Source organism: Epargyreus clarus, unplaced genomic scaffold, assembly GCF_041222505.1.
Source record: "Epargyreus clarus isolate Ecla_fem2 unplaced genomic scaffold, WU_Ecla_fem_2.2 ptg000006l, whole genome shotgun sequence".
Classification (NCBI taxonomy): Eukaryota; Metazoa; Arthropoda; class Insecta; order Lepidoptera; family Hesperiidae; genus Epargyreus; species Epargyreus clarus.
Window position 1 is genome coordinate 986,731 of NW_027332214.1, and position 24,234 is coordinate 1,010,964.

Genomic DNA, 24,234 nt, shown 5'->3' on the forward strand with positions numbered 1-24,234 from the left:
CAGCACTATCATGTGGCTGAATATGGACTTGTAAAGGGGAGCGTGGGATCTTAAGCAGGGTCCAAAGTTAATTTTATACAAATCTTACTTATATATTAAAACTGGTTGTTTATTTTGAACTTTATAATAATCTATAGCTTTATAATAATTCAGTATATTACATAACTAAAAATTCATAATCGATTTAAAATTACAATATATTACCCGATAAATAATAAGGATTCGTGCATAATATTTACGATTTATGTGTAAAATATTTAATGGCAAAATAAAAAAGATAATTCAGGCATTTAATTAGTTTTTACAATAGTAGGTGTGCTTATTACCTATTCGAAGCGAACTATATAATATTTTACGGAATAAAAACATTGTCATTGCACGTTCCCAAATTTTTCTCTTAGTTAAAATTTTACTTTTTTCATACTATTTCTACCTTTAAAACATATTTTGATTCAGAATTATGACTCAAACCTTAATTTAACATTAAATTGATGTAGTATTTTTCATTTTAAAATGTATTTTTGAAAGACCATACGTCAAATCAAACATACAAATTCAGAATCTGTAGTCGTACTTTATAATTACATAACATTTAGTTCCTATATAGAGAGATATTGTCTTATGTTATTGTATTGTAGTACAAGTATATTATTAGTTAGTATTTTTCGAAAGCTTATTTCTAGTTTCTGATACTTCATATCCCCCGCTCCCCTTCTCTTTAGTGAACCCTGCGGTTTATCCTCGAATGTAGTACCTTAGCATAGTCGGTGTTGTGGTCGAGCGTGGTGTTGCGTGGTCGCGACAGGTGGCAGCAGCGTACCCTGGGTGCCTTTAACCGTTGATATGTTTGTGTTACGGGACCGATGTTATTAACTGACCGATGTAGTGTATGTGGTATGCTTTGGGCGTTGTAGCAATGAGAAACTGTAGATTTTTTTGACGAAGTGAAGAAGTTGTTCTGTATTTATTAATGTTTTAAACATGACGTGACTTGAAAAAAAAGTATGACCATTGATAATTGTGTGGCAAAGTTTTTGACGAATATTTGACAATAAAATTTTATGAAATTCATATTTATTAATTAATAACTCGTAATTGTCGTGCCTATGATGTAATGTATGACCATATATCATTTGCACTGAAAACAGAAATGAATTGAATTTGAATTTTCTCGTTGTTACAATCTACAGTTTCTCGTAACGCGTCATTTGTTGATACGTTCTTGTAGCGTTCTTTGAGAATTATAATTGATTGTTTAAGCTTCGAATATTTGGCCTAATATTTAGTAAATATTTTATTAGTTATAAGTTTAAATTATATTCTAAGGTCTGTTATTTTCATGTTATGTATGAAAAGGTCGGTTAATAATATTAGTTCCCACTTGTTCTTGATAAGAGGATGTCCTTAACTGATATTACTGTTATACTACCGTCATTGCATACCAACATAAGCAAGTTACTTGAATATTACGTTATTTTACAGCATTTATAATTCAAAACATTATTTTTTAATATCCCACTGTTGGGCACGGGTCTTTGCCCACAACTGGACGAGGCTTGGAGCATACTCCACCACTCCGCTGCGATGCGGATTGGTGGAGATGTTGAATTGAGAAATCTTTTTATTATTATCATTCATATATGATCCTATATGATATATAGATTTGATGATAATATAAATACGTAATATATATGGGATTGTAAATATTTGATAATAATAGCATTACAAGTATTCTTTTAAATTTGGAAATTCTATTTAAATATGTATGTGTTTCTATATACATATACTGAAATGGACATTTCAGAAGAGATTAATGTGTATTTGATAGTAACTTGCAACATTTCAAACAATTCCTTAAATTTAGTTTCGTTAATAGATTTTAGTTCCCAGGTTGTTCAATTTATAATAATTTTATGGTTTCATAAGCCTAGGTTCTTAGGTTTATCTTAGTTTCAACTATAATTAATATATTATCTAGTTGAAGTGGTTACGTCTTAGACATTTAGTAGAAAATAATATAAGAAAATACTTAATTTAGTAGGAAACTCGTTTACTTATGTAGAATTTTCTATTATCCTCTAAGAATTATTTAATAATTACAAATTATTTTTATGTTAAATGATCGGTAGTTGATTTATAACATAGGGATTGAAACATAATTATTTTAATTAAAATCGTACAAAAAAAATCGATATTTCCACTTTGACTAGATATTTTTTAATTTAAGCTTTAGATCCGTTTAGCGGACACACGCACACGTGTTTGTCCGTCTGTTTGTCTGTATATTATGTGCAATGAATATTTTAATCTAAGTCTTCCTTAGTAGTTTGCGGTAAGCTATAAGCTTCTTTAATTGAGGACATTCCTTACTCTAAGATGATATATATTTTATAAAAATATTCCCAATAAATATATCTATATTTCTACAGACACACTAGTATACTGATCCAGGCTGTTATTTAGCGTTTTTTACATTTTTTACAAAATATTTTCAAATTAGATTTTTTATTTACATGTTTCAATTATTTTTACGTCTAAAAATTAAATATCGAAGTGATTTTAAGTCATGAAAATAATAAATTGTTTATTAAAATTCTTTGAAACATAAAGCTTCCAAAATCTGACTACACGTCTTAAGATTATCAATTATTTTGGAAAATAACTAGTGTGTCTTATTTTTGTCTTGTATATGGAATGAATATATAATAATTTTGGTCTGTCGTCTGTGCAGCCAGTATCAGTAGTATATATCGACTGTAAAGCACCCAAAGATGTCTATTTTTTCACCGTGACGAACTCCAATGGTAATTATAATTCGACGGAAATTTCGAATTATAGTATATGTATATTACTTGTATAGTTTTAGTATGTCAGGTTCGTGAAGGAGAATTTATGTTGGGAAAGATACATTTGAATTTTGCAAGGTTGCAGTGAACAAGTGTCCTCCGTCCTTAGAAATACCATAAGGACTGTATAGAGGTGAGAAATGATAGAACTTTCTGTTTTGCAATCAGCCATTAAATATAAATAAACCTTTACTTGTTGGCAATCCAATGTTACAGGCCTACCTTAGTATGGCTGTAGGCATAATCCGTTTTTGTATTATGTATATAACCAGTGTTAGATAATATCGATCACGTGACTTAAGATACGAGTAACGCCATCTTTTATCGATCTGTGAAAACAATAATTATTTACATTACAACGAATTCTCCTTCCGAACGAACCTTTAGCAGTAGTATAGTGTTTAATATTGTGATACCTTGTCGACCTTTAATCCCTCCCTCGATGACCTTGTAAATCTAACTAAAAATACTATAATCGTAACCTGGAAAGTTTTAATGTGTTAATAGTAAAAATTCGTTTAGTTTTTTCCTTGTAGATTGAAATATTTACAGAAATTTATTTTTATTCCCATTCCCTACACCATTTTCATTCTAATAATATATTATTCGTGTATATTTTATATTTACTTAATACACAAACAACTTTAGCTACAATTTATCATATTTTACGACGTAGAATATAGTATTTTTTCTAAATATGACATATTTTATTAATATACAATGTAGTTGTTCGAAACATTGTTATGTAAATAATCCTGTATCCACAAGTTTAATTCGCGTGTAACCACATCTGTACGCTTTATTATTATATTATATCAAATAAATGGTTGTGATGCATTTAAGTAGCATTTTGGTTTAGTTTTTGTTTTTGATTTTAATTATTCATCTTATTATCAAATTCTTAATCTTCATTTATTCTGTTTTAAAAGGTAGCTTTTACATAATGTACACAATTACATTTATTTATTGTAATTTCTTCCGTTCCGTTATAACGTATTTTTTATTGCGTTTTTAGTTCTGAATTAATATTTCTGTGTACATCACTATTTTTTATATTAGTCGACTGCAATGACAACTTTCTTAAACAACCTAAAAATATCTCTTATAACAAAAAATCTCGACAATATTGTAACCCAACATTAGAAATTGATATTTTAACAGTAACAGTATATTAAGAAAAACATAATTATAATATACTATTAGTAGTTAACTTCATTCATATATAAACATTACAGGGTCGGTCGATCCTCTCGTGAGGAAATGCATTTATCTTAGAGTATCTATTTCCCATGTGTATATAAGGTTTAGTTACATTATAAAATATACTACATAATAATAAATTCTTATATGTAGCGGAAATATTTTTTCTATACCCTCATTAACATATTTATTATAATATAATATTTAAGTTACATAATGATAGGATACAATTACAAGTCACAAAAACGTAGTAGATTAAAAAATATGTATTTTATATTATGTTAATTGTAGTCTCATCCAAACTTCAATAATCTAAAAAAACAAACCATATTAAACGGAGTTTTGAATGTTTAGAGAACATTTTAAATACGTGTTTACCAAAATATATTTATTTTACGGAGAATTGCGACGGCGACGCTTCCGTGTGCTTTCCTCACTGAAAGCCATGACGCATGCGTGCTACGGCATCGCGATTGGAAACTTATTTAAACATCTGAATGGTTAAGTAATATATTTTGATGTTCAAAAGAATATTATATGTTAACTTGTTTATTCACTTTCAATGGTTAATGTTAATAAAATGATTTACTACAAATAAAACAATAAAAAAGTACTAAAATGACCCCATAGTATAAAAACGGCCTTGTTAGTCTAGGGAAAGAATTTAAAAATAATAATTGTATTCATTCGATTAGTATATGAAGATATCATCTATGTATTCAGTAAACAATGTACGTTTGTGCATTTTGTAGTATGGTAGTGGAAAGGAATTAAAATTACTATTTCTGCGCCCAGATGGAAACAAATATTAAACTGAAAAATAAACATTTTATACATTAGTTACGAATATAGTAATATTGATATTTTAACAAGTTTTAACGCGATTTAGTGAGATATTAAGTTTATTGAGAGTTGATAAGGTCTAAATGAAGGATTCTTAAAAATATGTTTAAGGTAGAATATTTATCGGAACACATTATATGTATAATTATAAAGATCTTAAGCGGCAGTTTAAGGAGTTAATAATAATTAATTATTTTAGTACAAATCTTACACTAAACATGTAATTTTTAATTTTCGTTTTTTATAAAATTATCACAATATTTTCTCTTGTTTTAATTATTTTAATAACATCAATTTTTAAATACTTAATACGAAATTGTATTGATTGAAAGCTATACACAAACACTTATATTAAGATTTTATTTTATTTAATTCTTTGTTTTCATTTCTGCAATTTAATTTAAGACACCAATTTAATTAATTAGTTTTAAGTAATGAAATGTGGTAATAACATGTATATTTATTTATTCGCGACAATTTTATTGTATGACAATTGAATTATTCAATGTATTTACGGCCTTTTCTTATATGTAATGTTCAAAATAGGTTACAGTGTATTAGGATACTTGTTCCATGAAATGTATTTCATCTTACATTTGTCGGTGTGAAGAGGCTTGTGGCAAACATTCACAAGCTTTTGTCGTACGCTACAGCTAAAATACTCTCAAAAAATCTTCATTTTAATAAAGATATCCACTTTGCAAATGAATTTCTATAATTTCTTTATATAAGTCAAATGATGACATATAATGTATCGTTTATAAATATTGGGCTTACTCAAAATTTTGTATTGTGGTAATAAATTGATTGATTTGGTGTTAGTGTATGTAATTGAAATTAAAATATTAACAGCTCTATAGAGTTATATATTGTCATAAAAATGCCTTCATGAAGTTAATTAATATGAGTAAGTCCTCATATAGAACGAATTGTTGATCTGTGAATATTTTATTGGTAGCTAAAATTAAATAAATTTGAGAGTTAGCGTCAAATGTTAATCTTGCATAATGTAAAACGTAATAGTTTTGTTATCAATAATAAAAACGCAATGATTTTCACATGTTGTTTTATTTATCATTTTACACAAGTTACACAACTGTACCTGGCTAGTTGTATAATATTTGAGTAGCAAACATGCATGCAGTCCAACTGATGGTTTGTTGCCTACTACCACTTCGGATAGGCTTAAAATCCTACTTGAGTTTGGCCACAGATGTGTTACTACTCCTGCTCTACCACCCTCAAATATCATATTTTATTTCAAACAATTATACATGACAGTAAGTATATGAATTTGGTATACCAGTATAAATATCAAGTATAAACATTAAATTCTTAAATAAATAGTCTAATGATTAAGTAACTATCATCTGAGAACAGCATCAAGGTCAAAGTTGGAATAACAAGAGAATTCATTAGCCAGGTTATTTCTGTGGCAAGGTTTGAATTCACATAATTTCAAATCCAAAAGCTTCTCCACATTATCTTTCATTATAGCACCTGTGCAAACAACAATCTTGCCTTTTGCTAAAAATTTAATAGTTTGTGCTGTCTTGGAAATGCACTCTTCGGAGAGGAAGGGTGGGTCTGCTACCACAAGGTCATAGGAATGCTTCGTTTCGCCTGGTAGTGCTTCTGGGGAGTTGTAGTCGTAAAATATGTAGTCTGGTGCATGTACCTTAAACCTTTTGTCATACTCCAGTAGAGTAACTGAAAGGAAAGATGTAAGAAAATAAGAAAAATTTATGTACACAATTAAAAAAAAATATTAATATCATAAGAGCAGGAAATGTTATGAAAATTTCATCATGAAAATGCCTATATGGACAATTTCGGACAAAAATTAGCTAATCAATACTGAACAAACTAATAACAAAATGGAGAAAATTAGCAGCTTCCGTACATTTGTGTCAAATGCACTAAAACACAATCCAAAGTGCAGACTGTCTGTATACAGTATCACACTATACAACTATCAATCTATCCAATGTTTGGTTACTAAAGATCAATATTTGTCAAATGCTGCTAAAAATTAGGGTTGTTACGGATGCAAGAATTTAGAAATCCGCGGATGCAGATGCGGATGCGGATTATTAGAAGTTCACATCCGCGGATGCGGATTCGATGCGAATGCAGATGCGATGCGGATGCGGATTTTGCGATTTTAAATGGATATTTATTGAAAAAAAAAAAGTGATTGCGATAAGGGCTAGATGATGATGAATTATTTAAATTTTAAGTGCATAAATAACTGAAAATCAATTTAAAATTAACTTTTTTTATTTAAACATATTACTAGAACTAAATTACACTACTTTTTAGTTTTACTTATGACACAACAGAATTTAGCTTCGAGTTTCATAATAAAAAATCTTTGTTTAATAATTAAACTTAAAAATTGGTGAATTATATTTAATGAATAGCAATATTGCAGCCTTCTCAGCTTCCAACCTGTTTCTTAGCGGATTATATATTAACCCCGCTCCACTAAATAGCTGTTCGCTGGGAACACTGGCTGGTGGAGGTGATAAATATCTGCATGCTATTTTGGAGAGAATTTTAAATTCACAACGGTTCACTTTCCACCAATTAAGTGGATTTTCATCTAAATCCAGTCTTTTTTTGCTACGATACATAACTAATTCTTTGCGGAGAAGAGCATCGGGGCTACTGGTATCTGGTTCTCCTTCACCTTCATCTTCGCTCGATGAAACTAACATCATCGCAAGATCTCTTGTTAAGCAAGTCTTTTTACCCGTACTGGACGTTCCTGGTTCAGGAACCAGAGAATCTCCCATTTTCATTCTTTTTATTTTTTCCGCCGGTGACATATTAGAATCGGTGACGACAGGGTTATTTACCATCTTCATTATTTCATCTTTTATTTTTTCTTCGGTGACTGGTTTGAAAAATTTATATTTATAACGAGGATCTAAATATGTGGAAATTGCATATAAGTTGTTATCTTCCAAAGAAGAAAATTTCGCTGAAAATTGTGATTTCAGATTAGAGACTGCCAACCGAATAGCATCACTTTCTCGTGGTTTTATTAAATAGTCGTCAAGTTTTTTCAAAAGCATTTGAATGATAGGAATCACAGACGATATGAGTGCCTGGGAGCTGCTCATTTCTCGAGTGGCTTCTTCAAATGGTTTTAATACCTCAAGACAGCATTCTATTATTTTCCACTCCTCAGGCAAAATTGAATCAATGTTATTGTCATTGGCATAAAGACTTAATGCATCTTTTATCTTCAAAAAACGCTCAAACATGTAGTATGTGCTGTTCCAGCGCGTTACACAGTCCTGAAATACTTTAAGATGCGGTTGATTAAGTCTGTCCTGAATTTTTTCAAGTTGTTTTTGAGCAATGGTTGAATGGTTAAAATGAGTAGTAATTTTCTTACATTTTTGTTTGACGTCTTCTAAGCTTTCTTGCGATCGTAAACCATGCCGAATAACAATTTGCAACTTATGAACGGTACAATCTAAATCATTTAGCAATGCTAATCGCATTCCTCTTTTCATGTTAGAGCCTTCATCTCGTATCATGCAATGCACTTTTTCATTTAAAATATTCCATTCAGCAAGCATTGTGTTAAATTTTTCTGCAATGATATCACCAGTATGACGGTCATCAAAAGTCTCGCATTTTAACACAATTGAAGATCGTTCAAAGTTTTCTGATACTCCGTGGCAAGTTAGGCTAAGCAAAGAAACACCTGAGCTGGGATCTGTCCAAATATCAGTAGTGAATGACATGTAATCATATTCTTCAATTAGTTCTTTAACTCTTCCAGCAAGTTTTGTGTATAGCTCATTGCAGACGAAATCAGTAAAAAAATTTCGTCCTCTAAAATTATATTTCGGTGCTAACTCTTGTATGAGACGACGAAATCCAAGTCCCTCCACAAAGTTAAAAGGTAAATTTTGAAGCGCTATCATTTCACCAATGAGTTTGTCAATCTTTTTTGAATTAGGATTGTTAGTATCCCACTTCTTTTCTTTTTGTAGTACTTCCTCTAACGAAAGCTGTTTCTTAGCTTGTTGCAACGGAGTCACAATTGTACCTGTAAAAAAATACAATATAATATACACAAACCATCCACTTAATATAAAAATAGGTATACTATACTTATCAAAATTCGATGTAAAAAAACTAAAACTAAATAATACGCAATGTAATTGAATTTTTTAAAAATAAAAAATAAGGGCTATAATCTGCTAACAATAAAGTTAGAATTGAAATTGAAACAAGACTTAAGCATTTCATTTTAAAAAAATATTAATGATATAAAATCAATATATCTAACCATACCAAAGTTTTTAAAACATGTTTGTAAATCCGTTATTCCGATATTTTCGATACGTACCTCCTTCATCATTTTGCTTCCTCAATTCCTTTTCTTTATTCGCACTTTGGAATAAACAAAATTCCTCCGGGTGTATTGATTTCAAGTGATTTTTCAAAGAAGTAGTAGTGCGTCCCTTCCGCGAGTAGCTTTTATTACATATCTTACACTCCGACTTCTCCGGATCATTTTTGTCTATTGTAAAATAAGTCCAGATATTGCTTTTTATTGGTGGCGACATTTTACTTAATATTTATATCAAAATATTTATTAAACACGCAAAAAACTATGAAGTACACTGTAAACACTCACTGTTACTATAAATTTTTGACAATGAGAAGAAACACAACAAACAAAACCTGTAGGAACTTGTTACCAATGTGCGTCTTCCTATTCGTCAGTTACCGAATGAAGTTAGCATAGCAAAACAAACGCGAAGCACGTGCCGCTCTGGCTCCGCCCACTTTCTTTACATGTAGTTACTTGTTGATGTAAATCTGCATTCGTAAAAACTCTGCATTCATTGATACGGATATGAATGCGGATGCAGATGTCTGAATTCATGCGAATATTCCGCATTTACGGATGCGGATGCGAATATTCGTAACAGCCCTGCTAAAAATATTAAATTTCGATTTTCAATATATATAAATAGTGAAGAAAATTATTAATAATGTAGAGGTAAGTAAGATTTTACACAAACCCTGTTTACCTGTAGCTCTATTCTCAATCTGTCTCTTAACGGGCACAAAGAGAGTGGGACAGGATATTAGTGCCACCTTCCCTCCATCTGGCACTGTTGCATCTATCACCTTCACCAGGGAATGTACTGTTGCTTCATCATACCAGAACTGACTTAATTGCTGCAAATATCACATTTATTTGATGATAAAACCAATGCAACATTTAACTTTGTGACAGCTTGCAAAGGCTTAGAGTTAGTTTCTCAATATTGTAAAAGACTTCACTAGATGCTGATGACAGTGTTTAATTCTATGGGCATATGAAGATTTTATTCTTATATTCTTGTTATGTATATAGATAAAGGAGTTTCACCTTTTTCTTAGTTTTTTATAATTTATTTATTTATTTATCATGTCATTAATTAGCTGAAATTGATAACCATTGTGTGTAGTGTAGGCTCACTGTAGAGTGAATAAAAGAAACAGATACAAGTGATAAAGGAGATTAGAATTTACCCAATTCTCCTCAAATAGAATATTTTCCTTCAACTTATTGTCTGCCTCTAATTTGTCAAGAATGTCCTGTCGCTTCTGCTGCTCAAGGTAAAACTCCTGCAAAGCTGCGAAGGTTTCCGCCGACAGGCTCGGGGCGTCATCATCATCATCCATTGCCAATAGAATTCAAGTATCCTATATGGAAGATATCGGAATATTTAGTCCAAGGACCATATCAGATTACTACTGCAAAATCTCCATAAAAGTAACGATAAAATGCTTTCAAGATAAAAGTAGTGGTCTCTTTTCGTATTGACAGCTAAATATAGTTTTTAGGTTAGTAGCTTCAATGAGGCATGGACGGTACATACGGCTCACAAAAGTGAAGATTAAAAATGGATTTATCCCGCTCTAGCTTAATAAATGTGTTCAAAAATCTTTGAAACCAATCAACTCGTCACTAGAGGTAATTATTAAATCATATTTGCTTAAATTTATAACAAAATAGCGAATTGTAAACAAACGCATTGAGGATACTTGTCAGTTTTGACGTCTTTGACATTGTGTTGTCATTAATATACATTTTTTGATGCGTAATTTTACGGCCTAAGATTGTCTTCTTTCAGCCTATAATTATTTTAATATAATTAATACTAAAACTAAAATAGAAAACATTTTTTTTTATTTGATTTACATTTCAGCGTATTGAATAAAACTAATAAACTATACTTTCTTTCAGGCTACGATGGAATATTGTGATCTAAAACTGCTACTATTACATGAACACCCGCAATATTTGAAAGAATGTTGCGTATTGATCAATCAAGAATGGCCGAGGAGCGAGACAGCTAGAATGATGTCCTTGCAGGCTTCGTGTGACCAATTACCGACAAGTTTGATTTTAGTTAGGGATGGAAAAGTATTAGGTCATTGCAAATTAACCTCAATACCAAGTATGCCAAATAGCTGTTTTATAGAAACCGTAGTAATATGTAAAAGTATGCGGGGAAAAAAATTGGGAACATATTTAATGCAGCAAGTAGAGGATTATTGTAAAAATGTTTTAAAACTGGAAATGGTTCATCTTTCAACTAAAGGTCAGGAGAACTTTTACGCAAAATTGGGCTATGAATTGTGCGCTCCTGTCTCCATTTATGGAAATAACGTGACCAGTTTTAAAGCACCAGAAATTAAAAGAGAAAGTTTGCCACAACCAAAAAATACTGCAAATAATGGTACAACACCACTCCCGCCCCCACCCCCACCGATGCCGACCATCACTAGCGGCCCTATTAGTACAATAAAGACTTGCAAAACCTTCATGTTCAAATATTTAAAATAAGAAGTATTTATTTGCCATAATTAAGATTTTATAGCCCCGTACTGTGTACAAAACTGATGATGTTAACATTTTTATACTCTTGTAAGAATAGATATATATAAATAGTAGAAAAATAAGAGATAAAATGTCAAATTGTTTTATTATATTATTAAATAACAGATTACAATTAAAACTTGGCTTTTTCTATGAACTCGGTGGCGCGTTGTCGCACACTTTCTACTCGATCCTTATCACCAATCTTCTCTTCTACTTCTATCCATTTCTTGTACAGGATTTTCATTTTGCGTGCTGGCAACTTCTGTGATGTCATACGCTCCATAACTTGCCTGTAAAAAAATACAGTAAGCATAAGGTTGTGTTTAATTCATATAACAGAAATATTAAAAAAAACTGATGTAACAAATGAGAGTCTCGTCAATTACAAGTGCCTGGATTGGATACAAGAGTTTGGCTACGGATACAATGCTATACTTCAGAACAAAACTATGTTTTAGATATGTCTTGCATTATCACATCTTTCTAACTAGAACACAGAAACAGCACTTAACATTGACAGACACATACAAAATATAATAAAAAATTGATAATAATAATTACACCACACTATAGATTGGGCTACATTGTAAAAAGTAAAGTTTAGCTCCTAAAATAAGGTCTTGCCTCACATTCTAAAAATAAACACTAAAACTGGATACAATACCAATACCAATATCTAAGAATCTTAGAAAATCTATCTATCTAAGAAAAATATTGTACCTGACAATTTGTAAGTGCCGTCGTTGGCCTATACAAAATAAATATATTTCATTTCATTTCATTTCATCATTACGATGGACGACAAGTTTCGAACACCAAACCCAAATCTGGATTTATTCTTAAAACCTCACAACTTATCTCAAATCACCACTAGAATTATATCACTAGAAATATCACTACAATTAAACATGTACACTAGAGAAAAAAACCCAAAATGCAAGCCCACCTGGCCTGTTCGACGTCGCCGGCCTTGACGAGCATGTCCACATACACGGCGCACACGTCCACACGCTGCGGATACGTCGCCAGCAGCCGCTCCAACAGCGCCTCGGCGCGCTCGCGCTCGCCCGCCTCACGCTCGAGCCGCGCGAATTGTACTAGCAGCGATACGTCTGTGAGAAACACGCACGGATTTAGCTATCATTTGTGAACAGTGGGTACTTCAAGTGTTCACAAATTTTCCGTGCAAACGAAGATAGTATAAATATATGATGGTAAAAAAGTGCAAAAAATAAACACTTATAAAAGTTGAGTAGCTTGTAGTTCAAATTTCATGTGCGCTTCATATTAAATGACATAGGTTCCGATAGTTGTTGTTAGATAGCAATTTTTAAAAACTGGATTATTTAACTTAATATTAGCTACTAGCCAACTATTTCTTTTCCAATCAGTTCGTATTAATGCAGCATTGTAGAGACTACTTTAGGCACTCTTCAACTATAGGGAGAGACTTTGATGATGAGACATAAAATGATTATAGGTAGGTAGAAGAATAACAAGTTACAATAGAGAAGTATCGTAGTTACGTAACAAGTGCAGGTTGTAGACATAAGCTCCACACAATACTTACGCTCCTTCTTCTCCAACGCATCAATTCCCTTCTGCATGACCTGCCTCGCCTTGTCCAGCAGTCCAGCGCGGTAGCACGCGGCGCCCACGCGCGGGAACATGTCCGCCCGCCGCCGGTAGCGCCGCAGCATGAGCTCCGCGAGCGCCGCCAGCTCGTGCGCCTGGCCAGTCTCCACGTAGATGTCCAGGAGTTTGGAGTGCACCTCGTACGGCTCGTTCATTTGTAAAGCCTCTTCTAGTGTCTTCTGTTGAGATTCCTGTTGGATTTCGTTATTCTCTATTTATCTATTTGTGAGAAATAGCAGGTCAAAAACATTATCATTTTTGCGAAATTTAAAAGTCAATTTAGCATTTAAAGTATTTCTATAGATTATATATTATAGATAGATTTTAGAAGTATATTTTTTATAACAAAATAGTACATTATTATTTTTGTTTATTACTATTTTTGTCAGTTTAATTTAATATCATACCTTAGTCCCGAATCTGTGCTCGAGATTGAGCAACGCAATCCATACGTTCAACCGTTCATTCTCCTCTCGGAACGATATCGTGTTCAACGCTTTGCGCGCCACAGCGCGGGCTTTTTCGATCTCGGTAGCCTGCAATTACATATATAGTAATTAGTAAATAAAGCTTTTGTGATATTCTTTTTATAATATAATTTTTAACTCAGTCCTCACTAACACACAGTAACGTCTGTGCCCGGCCTCAGATAGGAATGTAATCTTATCAGGGGTTGATTTTAGATGTCTAAGGGTGGCCTGTAGCCCGGTTCCATCCATCAGCCTTTAAAAGTCCACCATTCGACATAGACCATCCCTAATTTGTACCAGTCCTTTCAGCCTTGAAATGTCTAGCGATTTCCTGCTGTCCTTGTTAGGCCATCAGTCCACCTGCTGCGGGGACGTACTGTTATCCTTTTGCTAATTGATCTTCCTACCCCACCGGTCGTCTGCCCTACGAACGACGTGACCAGCACATTCCCACTTCAGATTACTAACTTCGAGAGCTACGTATTCGTAATCTACTTGCGTATGATAACGCAGCGTACCTGCAGATGGAAGGCCATGTAGGCGATCCAGAGCTGGCTGGCGGCGGGGCGCGCCAGCAGCTGCCGCTCGAACTGCTCGGCGGCGCGCGGCTGCCCCTCGCTCGCCGCGGCCTGCTGCTCCAGCATCCGCAGCCGCTCCTCCTCCTCGCGGGCCTTCGACACCTTCTCCGCTGCTGTTAGCTTCTTGCGCTTCTTCTTGGGCTTTTCCTCTTCCTGGTAAATGGTTTAAAAATAACTTTAAAAGTAACGAAACGCAGCGACGAGACATATATCGTATCATATGGTATCATACCTAAAAGTGTCCCTTTTCCTATAAAGCTTTACTATATTTACTAGCCAAAGTATATAGTGTATTGTTAGTTTGAAAAATATCAATCATCATTTTTTTTCTAAAATAATGTTTATTAACTTCAAAAACAATCACACCTCTCTGCAATAGTAAAAAATAAAAGCCAAGGCAAATCTTATCCCTCTTGAAATAGCTAGAAAAATGTTAAAAAAATCCCATGTCACACATACCTCTTCATCACTACTGCTTGACTCCTCCTGCGCTGTCTTCGCTAAACTCTCGGTAGGCGCCGACCAGAAGTCCTTAGCGCTCGGCACTTCGAACACCGGCTTCAATTCATCCACCACTTTTATCTCACTTAGCTTACTTTTTAACACATCTTCATCTTTATTTATCTTCTTAACCTTGCTTGATTTATCTTTAGTTGCTTCTAAGTCCTTATTCTCTAGTCCCACATCATTATCTTTATTCTTATTTTTCTTTTTATAATCCTTATTTTTCTCCAAGCCAAGTTCTCTTAACTTATCTTGAGCGACTAACAACGCTGCAAGTAATTTCTTGGCTCTTTCCTCAATAACCAATTTCTCCATGTGCATAGCTGTGTGGTACTTCTTATTCTTAAAGTTCAGGCCTTTAGCTTCTAGACTGACGATCTTCTCGTTAATAGTGTCCATGCGTTTACTCCTAGCTTGGATTGCTTTTAGGAGAGACACGACCCGTTTCTTGTATTGCTTAGCCGTTTGGCAATCTGACATGTCTATGAGGCCCAGGTCTTGTGGTGTCAACACGTGGTCGCTGTCTTCGTAGAAGTCTGTCTCGATTGCGTCACTCTCTTCTGTGATCGGCTGTTCAACTTCTGTTTCTTTCTCTTTTTTCTTTTTCTTCTTTTGTTTACTGCTTTCGTTATCTTCTTCATTTGTTAAACTATTTTCCATTGGTTCTTCTTCTTGTTCTTGTTCCACTTTATTTTTCTTTTTTCGTTTCTTAGTCGGCTCCTCTACGACTTCAGTATTACTTCCTTCATGTGTAGCACTATTTTCTATTGATTCGTCTTGTTCTTTTTCCTGTTTCTTTTTCTTTTTTCGTTTCTTAGTCGGCTCCTCTACGACTTCAGTATTACTTCCTTCATGTGTAGCACTATTTTCTATTGATTCGTCTTGTTCTTTTTCCTGTTTCTTTTTCTTTTTTCGTTTCTTTGTCGGCTCCTCAGTTACTTCTGTATTATTTTCTTCATTTGTAGCTTCATTTTCTATTGATTCGTCTTGTTCTTTTTCATGTTTCTTTTTCTTTTTCCGTTTTTTAGTTGGTTCCTCTGTTGCTTCGACATTATTTTCTTCTGTCGAATCTTTCTCTATTTCCTGAGACTCATTCTCGAGTTCTTTTTTCTTTGATTCTTTCAAATCTGCACTTTTTGATTCTTGTTCGTCATGTTTCTTTTTTTTCTTCTTACTTATGTCAGTCTCAGATTCTTTATTGTCACTGTCAGATTTTTGTTTTTTGTAAGGGGATTCAGTATCATCATTAGTAGTCTTCCTCTTTTTAGACTTCATCGGTTTTTCCTATAAAATGAAATTAAAATTACATTTTACTTTTAATCAAAAACCTTAAATAAATCTTGCTTTTCTGGTAGTGTCTAAGTAATTTTATAAGTACTTATTAAAAATAAATGTAACTTAGACAATACTCACTGTGGGCGTGAACGGAGCTGTGGTGAGGCTGCCAGACATTTTCTTCTTCTCAGGATCGACTCGCATTATTGTACAATTTACCTGCATAACAAAGGTACTTATTTGAAAACAAATGCTATATTTTTGTAGGAATTAAATGACATTTTTATGGAGAAACTTGTTAATTGATTCGGGCTATTATAGTGATGTCCCAGATTATTTATTATATATTCAGAATTTACTATATTTTGCATTTCTTTATTCTGATTTGAAATAAGTAAGTTAATAATAATACAGTTTCAGTTTCACCCAGATCAGATAATAACGAGACACTAAATTAGGCAGCTCATTGCTAGCGTAGAATTTATATAGTACCGTAGAATTCACATAAAAGTCTATATAAAGTTCTTTATACAAAGAATTTATCTTTTATTGTTTTCTCAAGTATTAATAAATTGAATTATTTTGTTAATATAAAGTATATAAATTCTCTAAATATAAATTTCTCGGGTCACAATGTTAGTTACCGTACTCCTCCGAAATGGCTTTACCGATTTTTACCAAATTTTATATGCATATTCAGTAGGTCTGAGAATCGGCTACTATCTATTTTTCATACCCCTAAGTGATAAGGGTTGTTCACCCTTAACATTTTTTTATTTATATGGCAACACAATGTTTGCCGGGTCAGCTAGTAAAGTATACATATAAGTGTATGTACTCACGATTTGTCCCACATGGAAGGCGGAGGCGAGGCTGTCGAGGCGCTGTGACGTCACGAGGTGGCGCGGCACATACGCGTGCACGTTGTTGAAGAACGACACCACCACGTAGTCTTTGATATGCTGCCAAATAACATTACATTTATATAAACATGGTGGAATACAGTGTAGATCAACTACAGCGGTTGTAGCCAAAGAACCTGCTGTATCGCTACAGCAGCAGTGGTAGGTGCTGCTGTGTTCTGGTTTGAAGGGTGTGGTAGGGGCGACATACTTTTCCAAGGCGTTCCAGCTTAGTCCTTAGGGGTAGCGGCGCGTCTTTAGTCAATCTCCAGTACGAATATCTAATTCAATCTGGAGTCGATTACAGATGTCCATGGGCGGCAGTAGCAACTTACCATCAGGTGAACTGCAGCTCGTCTGCTACTCCGTATTATAAAAAAAAGCAAGTAGCAGTAGTAACTTCATCTATATACATATCTTTACCTTAACCCACCTTGTAATGCTAAGGCGTCTTCACTTAGTCGTTAGAGACAGAAACATGCCGACCTCAGGTAGGTCTCTAAATCAATTTGGGGTTGATTACAAAAAAAAATTGTTTCTAAGAAATATTTACCTCTAGTAGGCAAAACTTGTAGGATCAATACCAGGCGTTAAAAACGTCCTGGCGGAAGATTTTTTACAGAAATATATCATAATTTTACAAGTTTTATTTTGACAACTTTAAACATATGAACAGTAATCTCACCGCTATAACACCAGTGTAGCTCTTGCCCACCTCCGCCTCCTCGTAGCTCTTGAGCGGCGCGAGGTCCGGCGCCAGCAGCGAGGGCTTCAGCGTCAGGAACAGGCTCCGCTTGCCGGGCTCCACGGCCAGCACCCGCGCCTTCACCTCCTGACCCACCTGGGTTACATCGTCAGTGTTTATATATGCACATAAATATGGAAGATTTTGTCTGTTAGTTATATTTAGAGCTTGATGGCAAAAAAGAGCTTCAAGTAGGAATAAATATAAGTAAGCAGTGTGTAGAATGACAAAAATGGCCTATTTTTGAAAATTTCGGGTTTCTATCTATTAGTGAAATTTGTAGTACGGTTATTTTCATTTAGAATTTAATGGCATAATAAGGGCTTCATGTAGGGAGAAATATAATTAAACAGTGTGTGAAATAACACAAAATTCGATGAAAAAGGGCCTGTTTTGAATTCATCCCTCTAAAGATCACGGATGGACTTAATTATTTGGTTAAGTTAATTAAGAGTACCTTAAACTTCTTCTTGGGTAGTTTTGAAGTGCTGGCCTTCTTGGGGTCGATGAATATTCCGGCGTCTGTCAAATGTGCTTGAGGAACATAACCTGTAAGAAGAAAAAACAATTATTATGAAGAATAACGTTAACATTTCAATATTAGCACTAGTATACAAATTTTCTTCGAAAATTTGAATGTATATAGTGTGTTATGATAATTGCTAATGGGCTAAGTATGGTTATGATATGGAATTTAAGCTTAATAAAAATTAATTTAATTTGAATCCCAAGAACAACATTTACACATGATCTCTTTACAAATTAGATACAATGTAAAATTAGCTGGTATGTATATCCATTTTAGGGAATTCTTTATGTTACAAATTCTGCAAGTACGTATCGTATACCATATTTGATAAATATCGTTACAAATAACCACCACTCTCCATTATAAGAACACAATGAAGAGGAATATAACATAGCTGAATTTCTTCTTAGTCTAATCTTGCTGAAAAGCCCATCCTCACCGGTAACCCTGCCGACCTGCAGGATGACGTGCGAGTCGGCCACGGTGGCCACCGTCGCGTCCACGATGTCCCCGGCCGCGAGCTGCGCGAGGCTGAAGTACCGCTGCTGCAGCACCTCGCGCTCGTCCGTCACCGAGTACGAGAAGTCGCACAGGTTGTAGCGGAGCACCCGCACGCGGTGGGTACTGCCTGCGGGTTATAGTTATCGAGATATAAATGATATTTTTCAATATCTCAGGTATGTAGGTTTCCTCTCAATGTTCTAGTTCAAAGTTAAACCAAATGATAATTAATTAGTAATACGCACATAACTTTGAGATATCAGAGGTGCCTCGGATTAAAACCTCGGACCCCTTGATTGAACCATTAACTAGGCTATCAAACACTCACATGTTGTAATTCCATTATACTTATAAAACTCCGCGACACAGCTTCAATTTGTTAAGCATTAAGCTTTCTATTTTTTACCACATGTCCATGGACAGTAGCGACACATAACATTTATCAATTCTCTAACATTTAGATAAAAAGTAAAGCTTACCAATAGGGTAAGATTTGGCCACCACGTCCCGGTCTTCCAGGTCCTCGTCCACTTGCAGCCGGCGGAGGCTCAGCAAGCCGGTGCCGCGGTCCCCGAGCCTCAGGTATACCACTCTACCCACTATCTTTATCACCTGTGCACAAAACAACATGTTTCTAAGAAGGTTTCTTTTAACACCAATATAATTTTATTTCCCTAATCTCTTATGTTTGGGGTAAGAAAAAGGAACATCGAAAACTACAGGTAAATTATCTTTGGTATTGGTTAAACTATACCCTGTGACATAATGTAAAATGATTACTTACAAATACATAGGATGATACCAACAACTGTATGAAACCGGTTAAAATATGATGCAACTTTTTTTTTATAATATAGGAGTAGCAGACGAGCATGCAGTTCACTTGATGGTAAGTGGCTTCTGGCCTAGTGGCCGCCCATGGACAACTGTAATGAACGCCAGATAGGATTAGATATTCCTACCTGAGGTCAACCACAGATGCTGTTAAAAGGCAGAAATAGGTGTGGCAGTGGTGCCGCCGGAATCGAACCACAAAGGGTTTGAAGTTTACCTGGGCGTCATCAACAATGTCTCCTTCCTGCAGTTTCTGCTCTTCATCCATGTCAGGGTAAGTGGTCTCGAAAATGTTCCTCATGGTGAGGAACGGAGTGTTGGTAGTTGGCAGCACGTATAGCACTCGAGCTCGGACCTAGAAATTTAAAATCAAATCAAAAATATTTCAATCAAAGTAGATTCTTTACAGAACTTCTTCAGAACGTCAATATAAACTATAGCCCGGGCCAAACTGCTAGTCCGCTCTGAAGATATCCGAGCAGGTGTAGTCATACAATTTGCTATGGCGACGCGATTCATTTCTATATTCAGAGCGGACTAGCAGTTTTACGGGGACTATACTGCGCAAGATTCATTGTGGAGACTAAGCAGCGAAAGAAACTCCATAACACACGCCTTTTAAAAAATATCAAATTTTCGATTTTTGATTAGTTTAGATAATTTTGTAATTGTATATAGTATATGACGATTAAGTAGTAAGTAGTAATTATAAAACTGATAAATACATACTCTCTGACCGAGCGCCGGTTTCTTCCCATTGACTTTATCGACGTGCTGCCGCTGTATATATGCTATCTTATCATCAAATATGTGCCCTTCTATACCATTGTCCAAAGGCTGTGAACAAACAATATTTCAAATGAATAAATGTCCATTTTGGGCTAGCCATTACTAAATTACTATGTAACAAAATTAGAATGTAAGGAGAAGGATTTTCCACACATTTTTATCATTTCACAATTCACACACATACACTTTTAAACCTGGTTTGTCAGACAACAAACATAGTTATTAACATGTCTGCATTTTACACATTAGATGGATCATACTAAACTAAAAAGAACCATATCTTGGGCTTTTTGTAATTCTACAATACAAATCTTTGTATTATACCATTAAAAAGTTAATGTTTAGTTGGCTCACCGGAGCCCACCTTTTGTTAATGTGATCTCAATATTATCAAAGACATTATAGTTGTGTTAGAAGTGAAGAAAGAATAGTTGTAATAGTATGGCTCACCTTATCCACAGTGAAGTCTACAGCATTAGCAGGCAACAAAGTGTTGGAGGACTTCTTCTGAAAAGCTCTCTGCAACGCTGGGAGCTCACTGGTCAATGTTATAACACTGCTGTCTGGTGAAGGAGCAATGGACTTGATGCTGCACCATGTTAGCATTCCTGTATCTGTGGGAAATTTGCAAAACTTTTTGTGGATGCCGGCTTATTTATTTACGACATGGTCGCCTTAGTCCTTCATTAATTAATTTAAATTAGTCCTAGTAGGGGTAACTCACACATCTGTAATTGATTTCAGAGAGACTCCACTGGTCTATAAGGAGTTGGGTGCAGATGTTCACGAGCAGTCATGATCGCTTACCATCAGAAGGACTGCTTGCTAGATTGCCACCTCAATATTATAAGAAAAATTACAACAGCTACAAAATTAAATAAAATGGGTGCCATTGGTAGGTTGATGGGTAACCAATGGCTGGCAAAATTTTAAGCATACTTCTATTTCTAAGGGAGTTGTGTTCCAGAAGTTCCGTGGACGGAGAGGACCCCCGGAAGTCACCAGACTCGCGTCTCACGTCACCGCAAATACGTGATTTATTTATAAGTATATATTAGTATGTATGTTAGACTGTAAGGTATATGTAATATGGACCTTGTTGTCTGAAATAAATGAATAAATAAAATAAAAATAAAAAAATAAGGACACATAAAAATGTCGTAAGTGGTTTGAAGCCATGTGTTTTGAATATGGAAAATCAGCTACCTACTTTCCCATTACGGCATAAACGGTTTGCAAAGATGACCAGGTAAGACATTCTAAAAAAACGCATATCGTGAGTACCTGTTACATAATAAAATGTCTTAATTCCGCGATAATTTTAGTCTAAAATCATATATTGTAAAAAATGGTTACTCACCAAGCTCAATTTCAGGGTTGGCGGCATTTTTGGGCAAAAATGTTCTAACATTGGGAATACCAATGTCCATAACATAACCATGATCTTCCACCGAGGATACTGCAGCTTGTAATAATGCACCTAGGATAATATTTATTTTAAATAGGTATACAGGGGCATAAAAAGTTAAGTTTGCAATATAGGTTTGCAGAAAGGTTACAAATTTAACTCAAAATTTTTAATAATGCTCATTTTTAAAAATCAATCTTAACCACTATTTTCCCTACAAAACTTTGAAAATTCTTTTATGCAATATATGTCAAATTTGATGGGAATGTTTTGCTTACCAAAATTAAGAGTTACAATTGATTATTATTAATGAGAGTAGGTCAAAACAAATTTGTATGAATACAAAACCCACAATTTGTATTTTGAGTAACTTGCTGTTCTAACATTACGCATACCTTTATGCAAGTCAGCGTGCATCTTCCCACTGTTAATGTGTTGTGGCATCATGGACAGCATGAGGTGGTTGGCCGCCACTTCCAGCACCTTCAAGGCTACATACTGCCCTGGACGGAACATCTGCTGCAGATCCTTTACTTTATCTGTCTGAAAAAGCAATGTAAATTCTTACTTTGAAGGAAATAAATTTTTAAAAGATAATGCCACATTTTTTAAAATTGATTTCAAGAATCTCAAGCTGCCTATTTTATTCATCATTCATTCTGAGTCATCTGTCGGTATAGTATTAAAAATATTTTTTAAAATCTTTAAGGATTTTTTTTCATCAATTATTAGGCATCAATATTATACCAAAACTATCACTCAAAACCTATGTACCTGATCATTAACATAGGCCTCTAACATCTTGTTGTAGGCCTCGCTGATGTGGCAGGCCATGACTACGCCACTCAGTCGGCATGGCAGGGATACATACACTCTGGTGTCCTGGACTTGCCGCACTCTACCCAGCAGGAGGAACCCTTCTTTAATCACCTGTGAATATACGCCTAATTATTTTAACTTGAGAACTAAAGAACTGCACAAGAACATGTTAATAATTACAATGATGAGACTGGCAGCATTTTAGATTTACTCTAAGCGACTTAGGTATGTGTTTTTGACACAAAAATTGAATAAACACGCTTAAAAATAAAATGTAACTTACGGAATACTTTAACCAAACTCCACAATTTTTGTACGATTGATCAATGTCTTTAGTAGCCTCGTCGGATAAGTACCCGTCATCTTCATCAGACTTCTTTTTCGGCTTCTTTTTCCTCTTCTCGGCTTTCTCATGACCACCTAAAAACTAGTAATCGAAGAATTTGTATATTTATTAGTTGTATTACACTTGTCTTGTACGTTATTCTGTGGATATCGACTTACGTTTGTGCTTTGTTTAAAGAATTTTGTAGTGGGCTTCTTCCCTCCTCGAGGGAAGTAGTCTTCAGCGTCAACCATTACTTTATTTTAATGAATTTAATCTAAACCAAACAAAAGTCCACTTTTCATTCTCCAGCAGGCATGACAGATTTAGGTTATGTTATTGAACTTATTGATTATTATAGTTTTTTTTTGGCGTCACATCAAGCATTTTGCGCGTGGGGCAAAAGTGGGGAAACGAAGTAGTGAAAAAATAATTAATTATCTGAATATAAATAAGATTGAGTCAGCCAGATTGCGATATGATTGATATGCAAGTAAGTGAAGTGTTTAGTAAGATATTGCTATAGTTATATACTATACACAATACTTAAGTAGTCTGTGGTAAAAGTTTTTGACAGTTTGACACAGCTGGTTTCACGATTTTGACATATGATATTAAAGCGGGTTTACACCATCCAATACAATATATTAGTTGAACACAAGACTGTTGGATGATGTGTTTATTGTCACATTGTGAATGAATCGTATAAATATATTTTATTTATAATAATAAGTTCAATTTCTAAATCACCAGGCTTTCATGCATCACATTCAAATGTAGTATTGTTAACGTAAATATTTTCATAACATTTGCATGTCCCGCAACAATAACGTTCCTTTTTTACAATGCAGTAATTATTATTGGCCTGCACTTTCTTAACTCACTTCATTAAATAATTATGTATAAGAGGTATTAACTTATAATATGTTGATATTTGTAGCTATGTGGTCAAGTTAAAAGAAGAGAGAGAAATTATTCATATTTTTGAAGTGCTTTCGTGGTCGTTAATAATGACAGTAATGTAATATTCATTCGTCTTCTTTTAGGTTTACAATTTTAACGAAATAAAAAAATAAGCCCTGGATTTTAGATCGGATTATATCGTAGAAAAAAATATATACTAC

The 24,234-nt window shown here is 34.1% G+C and overlaps 4 protein-coding genes across 5 annotated transcripts; 1 reads left to right on the forward strand and 3 right to left on the reverse strand.

Moving 5' to 3' along the window:
* Nucleotides 1–6,067: 6,067 nt before the first annotated feature.
* On the reverse strand, nt 6,068–10,929 carry LOC140742618 (EEF1A lysine methyltransferase 1). Of its 2 annotated transcripts, XM_073073550.1 has the most exons (4): nt 10,790–10,929; nt 10,440–10,613; nt 9,944–10,103; nt 6,068–6,599 (listed from the first exon to the last, which is right to left on the reverse strand). In XM_073073550.1, exons 2-4 carry the CDS (start codon nt 10,590–10,592, stop codon nt 6,256–6,258), a joined length of 657 nt encoding a protein of 218 aa, XP_072929651.1. In that variant the 5' UTR covers nt 10,593–10,613; nt 10,790–10,929; the 3' UTR covers nt 6,068–6,255. The 2 variants fall into 2 exon arrangements, with proteins under 2 accessions (XP_072929651.1, XP_072929652.1); XM_073073551.1 differs by lacking the exon at nt 10,790–10,929 and having other exon boundaries at nt 6,077–6,599; nt 9,953–10,103; nt 10,440–10,765.
* LOC140742617 (zinc finger BED domain-containing protein 4-like) lies at nt 7,152–9,857 on the reverse strand. Its single transcript, XM_073073549.1, has 2 exons — nt 9,262–9,857; nt 7,152–8,958 (listed from the first exon to the last, which is right to left on the reverse strand). The coding sequence occupies exons 1-2, from the start codon at nt 9,479–9,481 to the stop codon at nt 7,268–7,270; spliced, it is 1,911 nt and encodes a 636-aa protein (XP_072929650.1). The 5' UTR covers nt 9,482–9,857; the 3' UTR covers nt 7,152–7,267.
* Naa80 (N-alpha-acetyltransferase 80) lies at nt 10,762–11,939 on the forward strand. The gene is made up of 2 exons (XM_073073553.1): nt 10,762–10,884; nt 11,158–11,939. Exon 2 carries the CDS (start codon nt 11,164–11,166, stop codon nt 11,758–11,760), a length of 597 nt encoding a protein of 198 aa, XP_072929654.1. The 5' UTR covers nt 10,762–10,884; nt 11,158–11,163; the 3' UTR covers nt 11,761–11,939.
* On the reverse strand, nt 11,881–23,523 carry Rrp5 (Ribosomal RNA Processing 5). The gene is made up of 20 exons (XM_073073554.1): nt 23,290–23,523; nt 23,069–23,212; nt 22,741–22,896; nt 22,362–22,509; nt 21,919–22,038; nt 21,009–21,172; nt 20,499–20,606; nt 19,987–20,124; nt 19,415–19,547; nt 18,874–19,062; nt 18,363–18,454; nt 17,846–18,001; nt 17,101–17,220; nt 16,397–16,477; nt 14,939–16,267; nt 14,420–14,632; nt 13,839–13,967; nt 13,367–13,622; nt 12,743–12,908; nt 11,881–12,086 (listed from the first exon to the last, which is right to left on the reverse strand). Exons 1-20 carry the CDS (start codon nt 23,362–23,364, stop codon nt 11,927–11,929), a joined length of 4,077 nt encoding a protein of 1,358 aa, XP_072929655.1. The 5' UTR covers nt 23,365–23,523; the 3' UTR covers nt 11,881–11,926.
* Between the last annotated feature and the right edge of the window lie 711 nt (nt 23,524–24,234).

Coding starts and splice junctions, on each gene's coding strand:
- Naa80 (XM_073073553.1), top strand. CDS start 11,164: ATGGAATATTGTGATCTAAAACTGCTACTATTACATGAACACCCGCAA.
- LOC140742617 (XM_073073549.1), bottom strand. CDS start 9,481: ATGTCGCCACCAATAAAAAGCAATATCTGGACTTATTTTACAATAGAC. Junction 8,959..9,261: donor GAAGCAAAATGATGAAGGAG/GTACGTATCGAA, acceptor ATTTTTTTACAG/GTACAATTGTGACTCCGTTG.
- LOC140742618 (XM_073073550.1), bottom strand. CDS start 10,592: ATGGATGATGATGATGACGCCCCGAGCCTGTCGGCGGAAACCTTCGCA. Junction 10,104..10,439: donor TTCTATTTGAGGAGAATTGG/GTAAATTCTAAT, acceptor TGATATTTGCAG/CAATTAAGTCAGTTCTGGTA. Junction 6,600..9,943: donor TAGAGCTACAGGTAAACAGG/GTTTGTGTAAAA, acceptor CTTTCCTTTCAG/TTACTCTACTGGAGTATGAC.
- Rrp5 (XM_073073554.1), bottom strand. CDS start 23,364: ATGGTTGACGCTGAAGACTACTTCCCTCGAGGAGGGAAGAAGCCCACT. Junction 19,063..19,414: donor GGCCAAATCTTACCCTATTG/GTAAGCTTTACT, acceptor TATAACCCGCAG/GCAGTACCCACCGCGTGCGG. Junction 18,002..18,362: donor TACCCAAGAAGAAGTTTAAG/GTACTCTTAATT, acceptor GATGTAACCCAG/GTGGGTCAGGAGGTGAAGGC.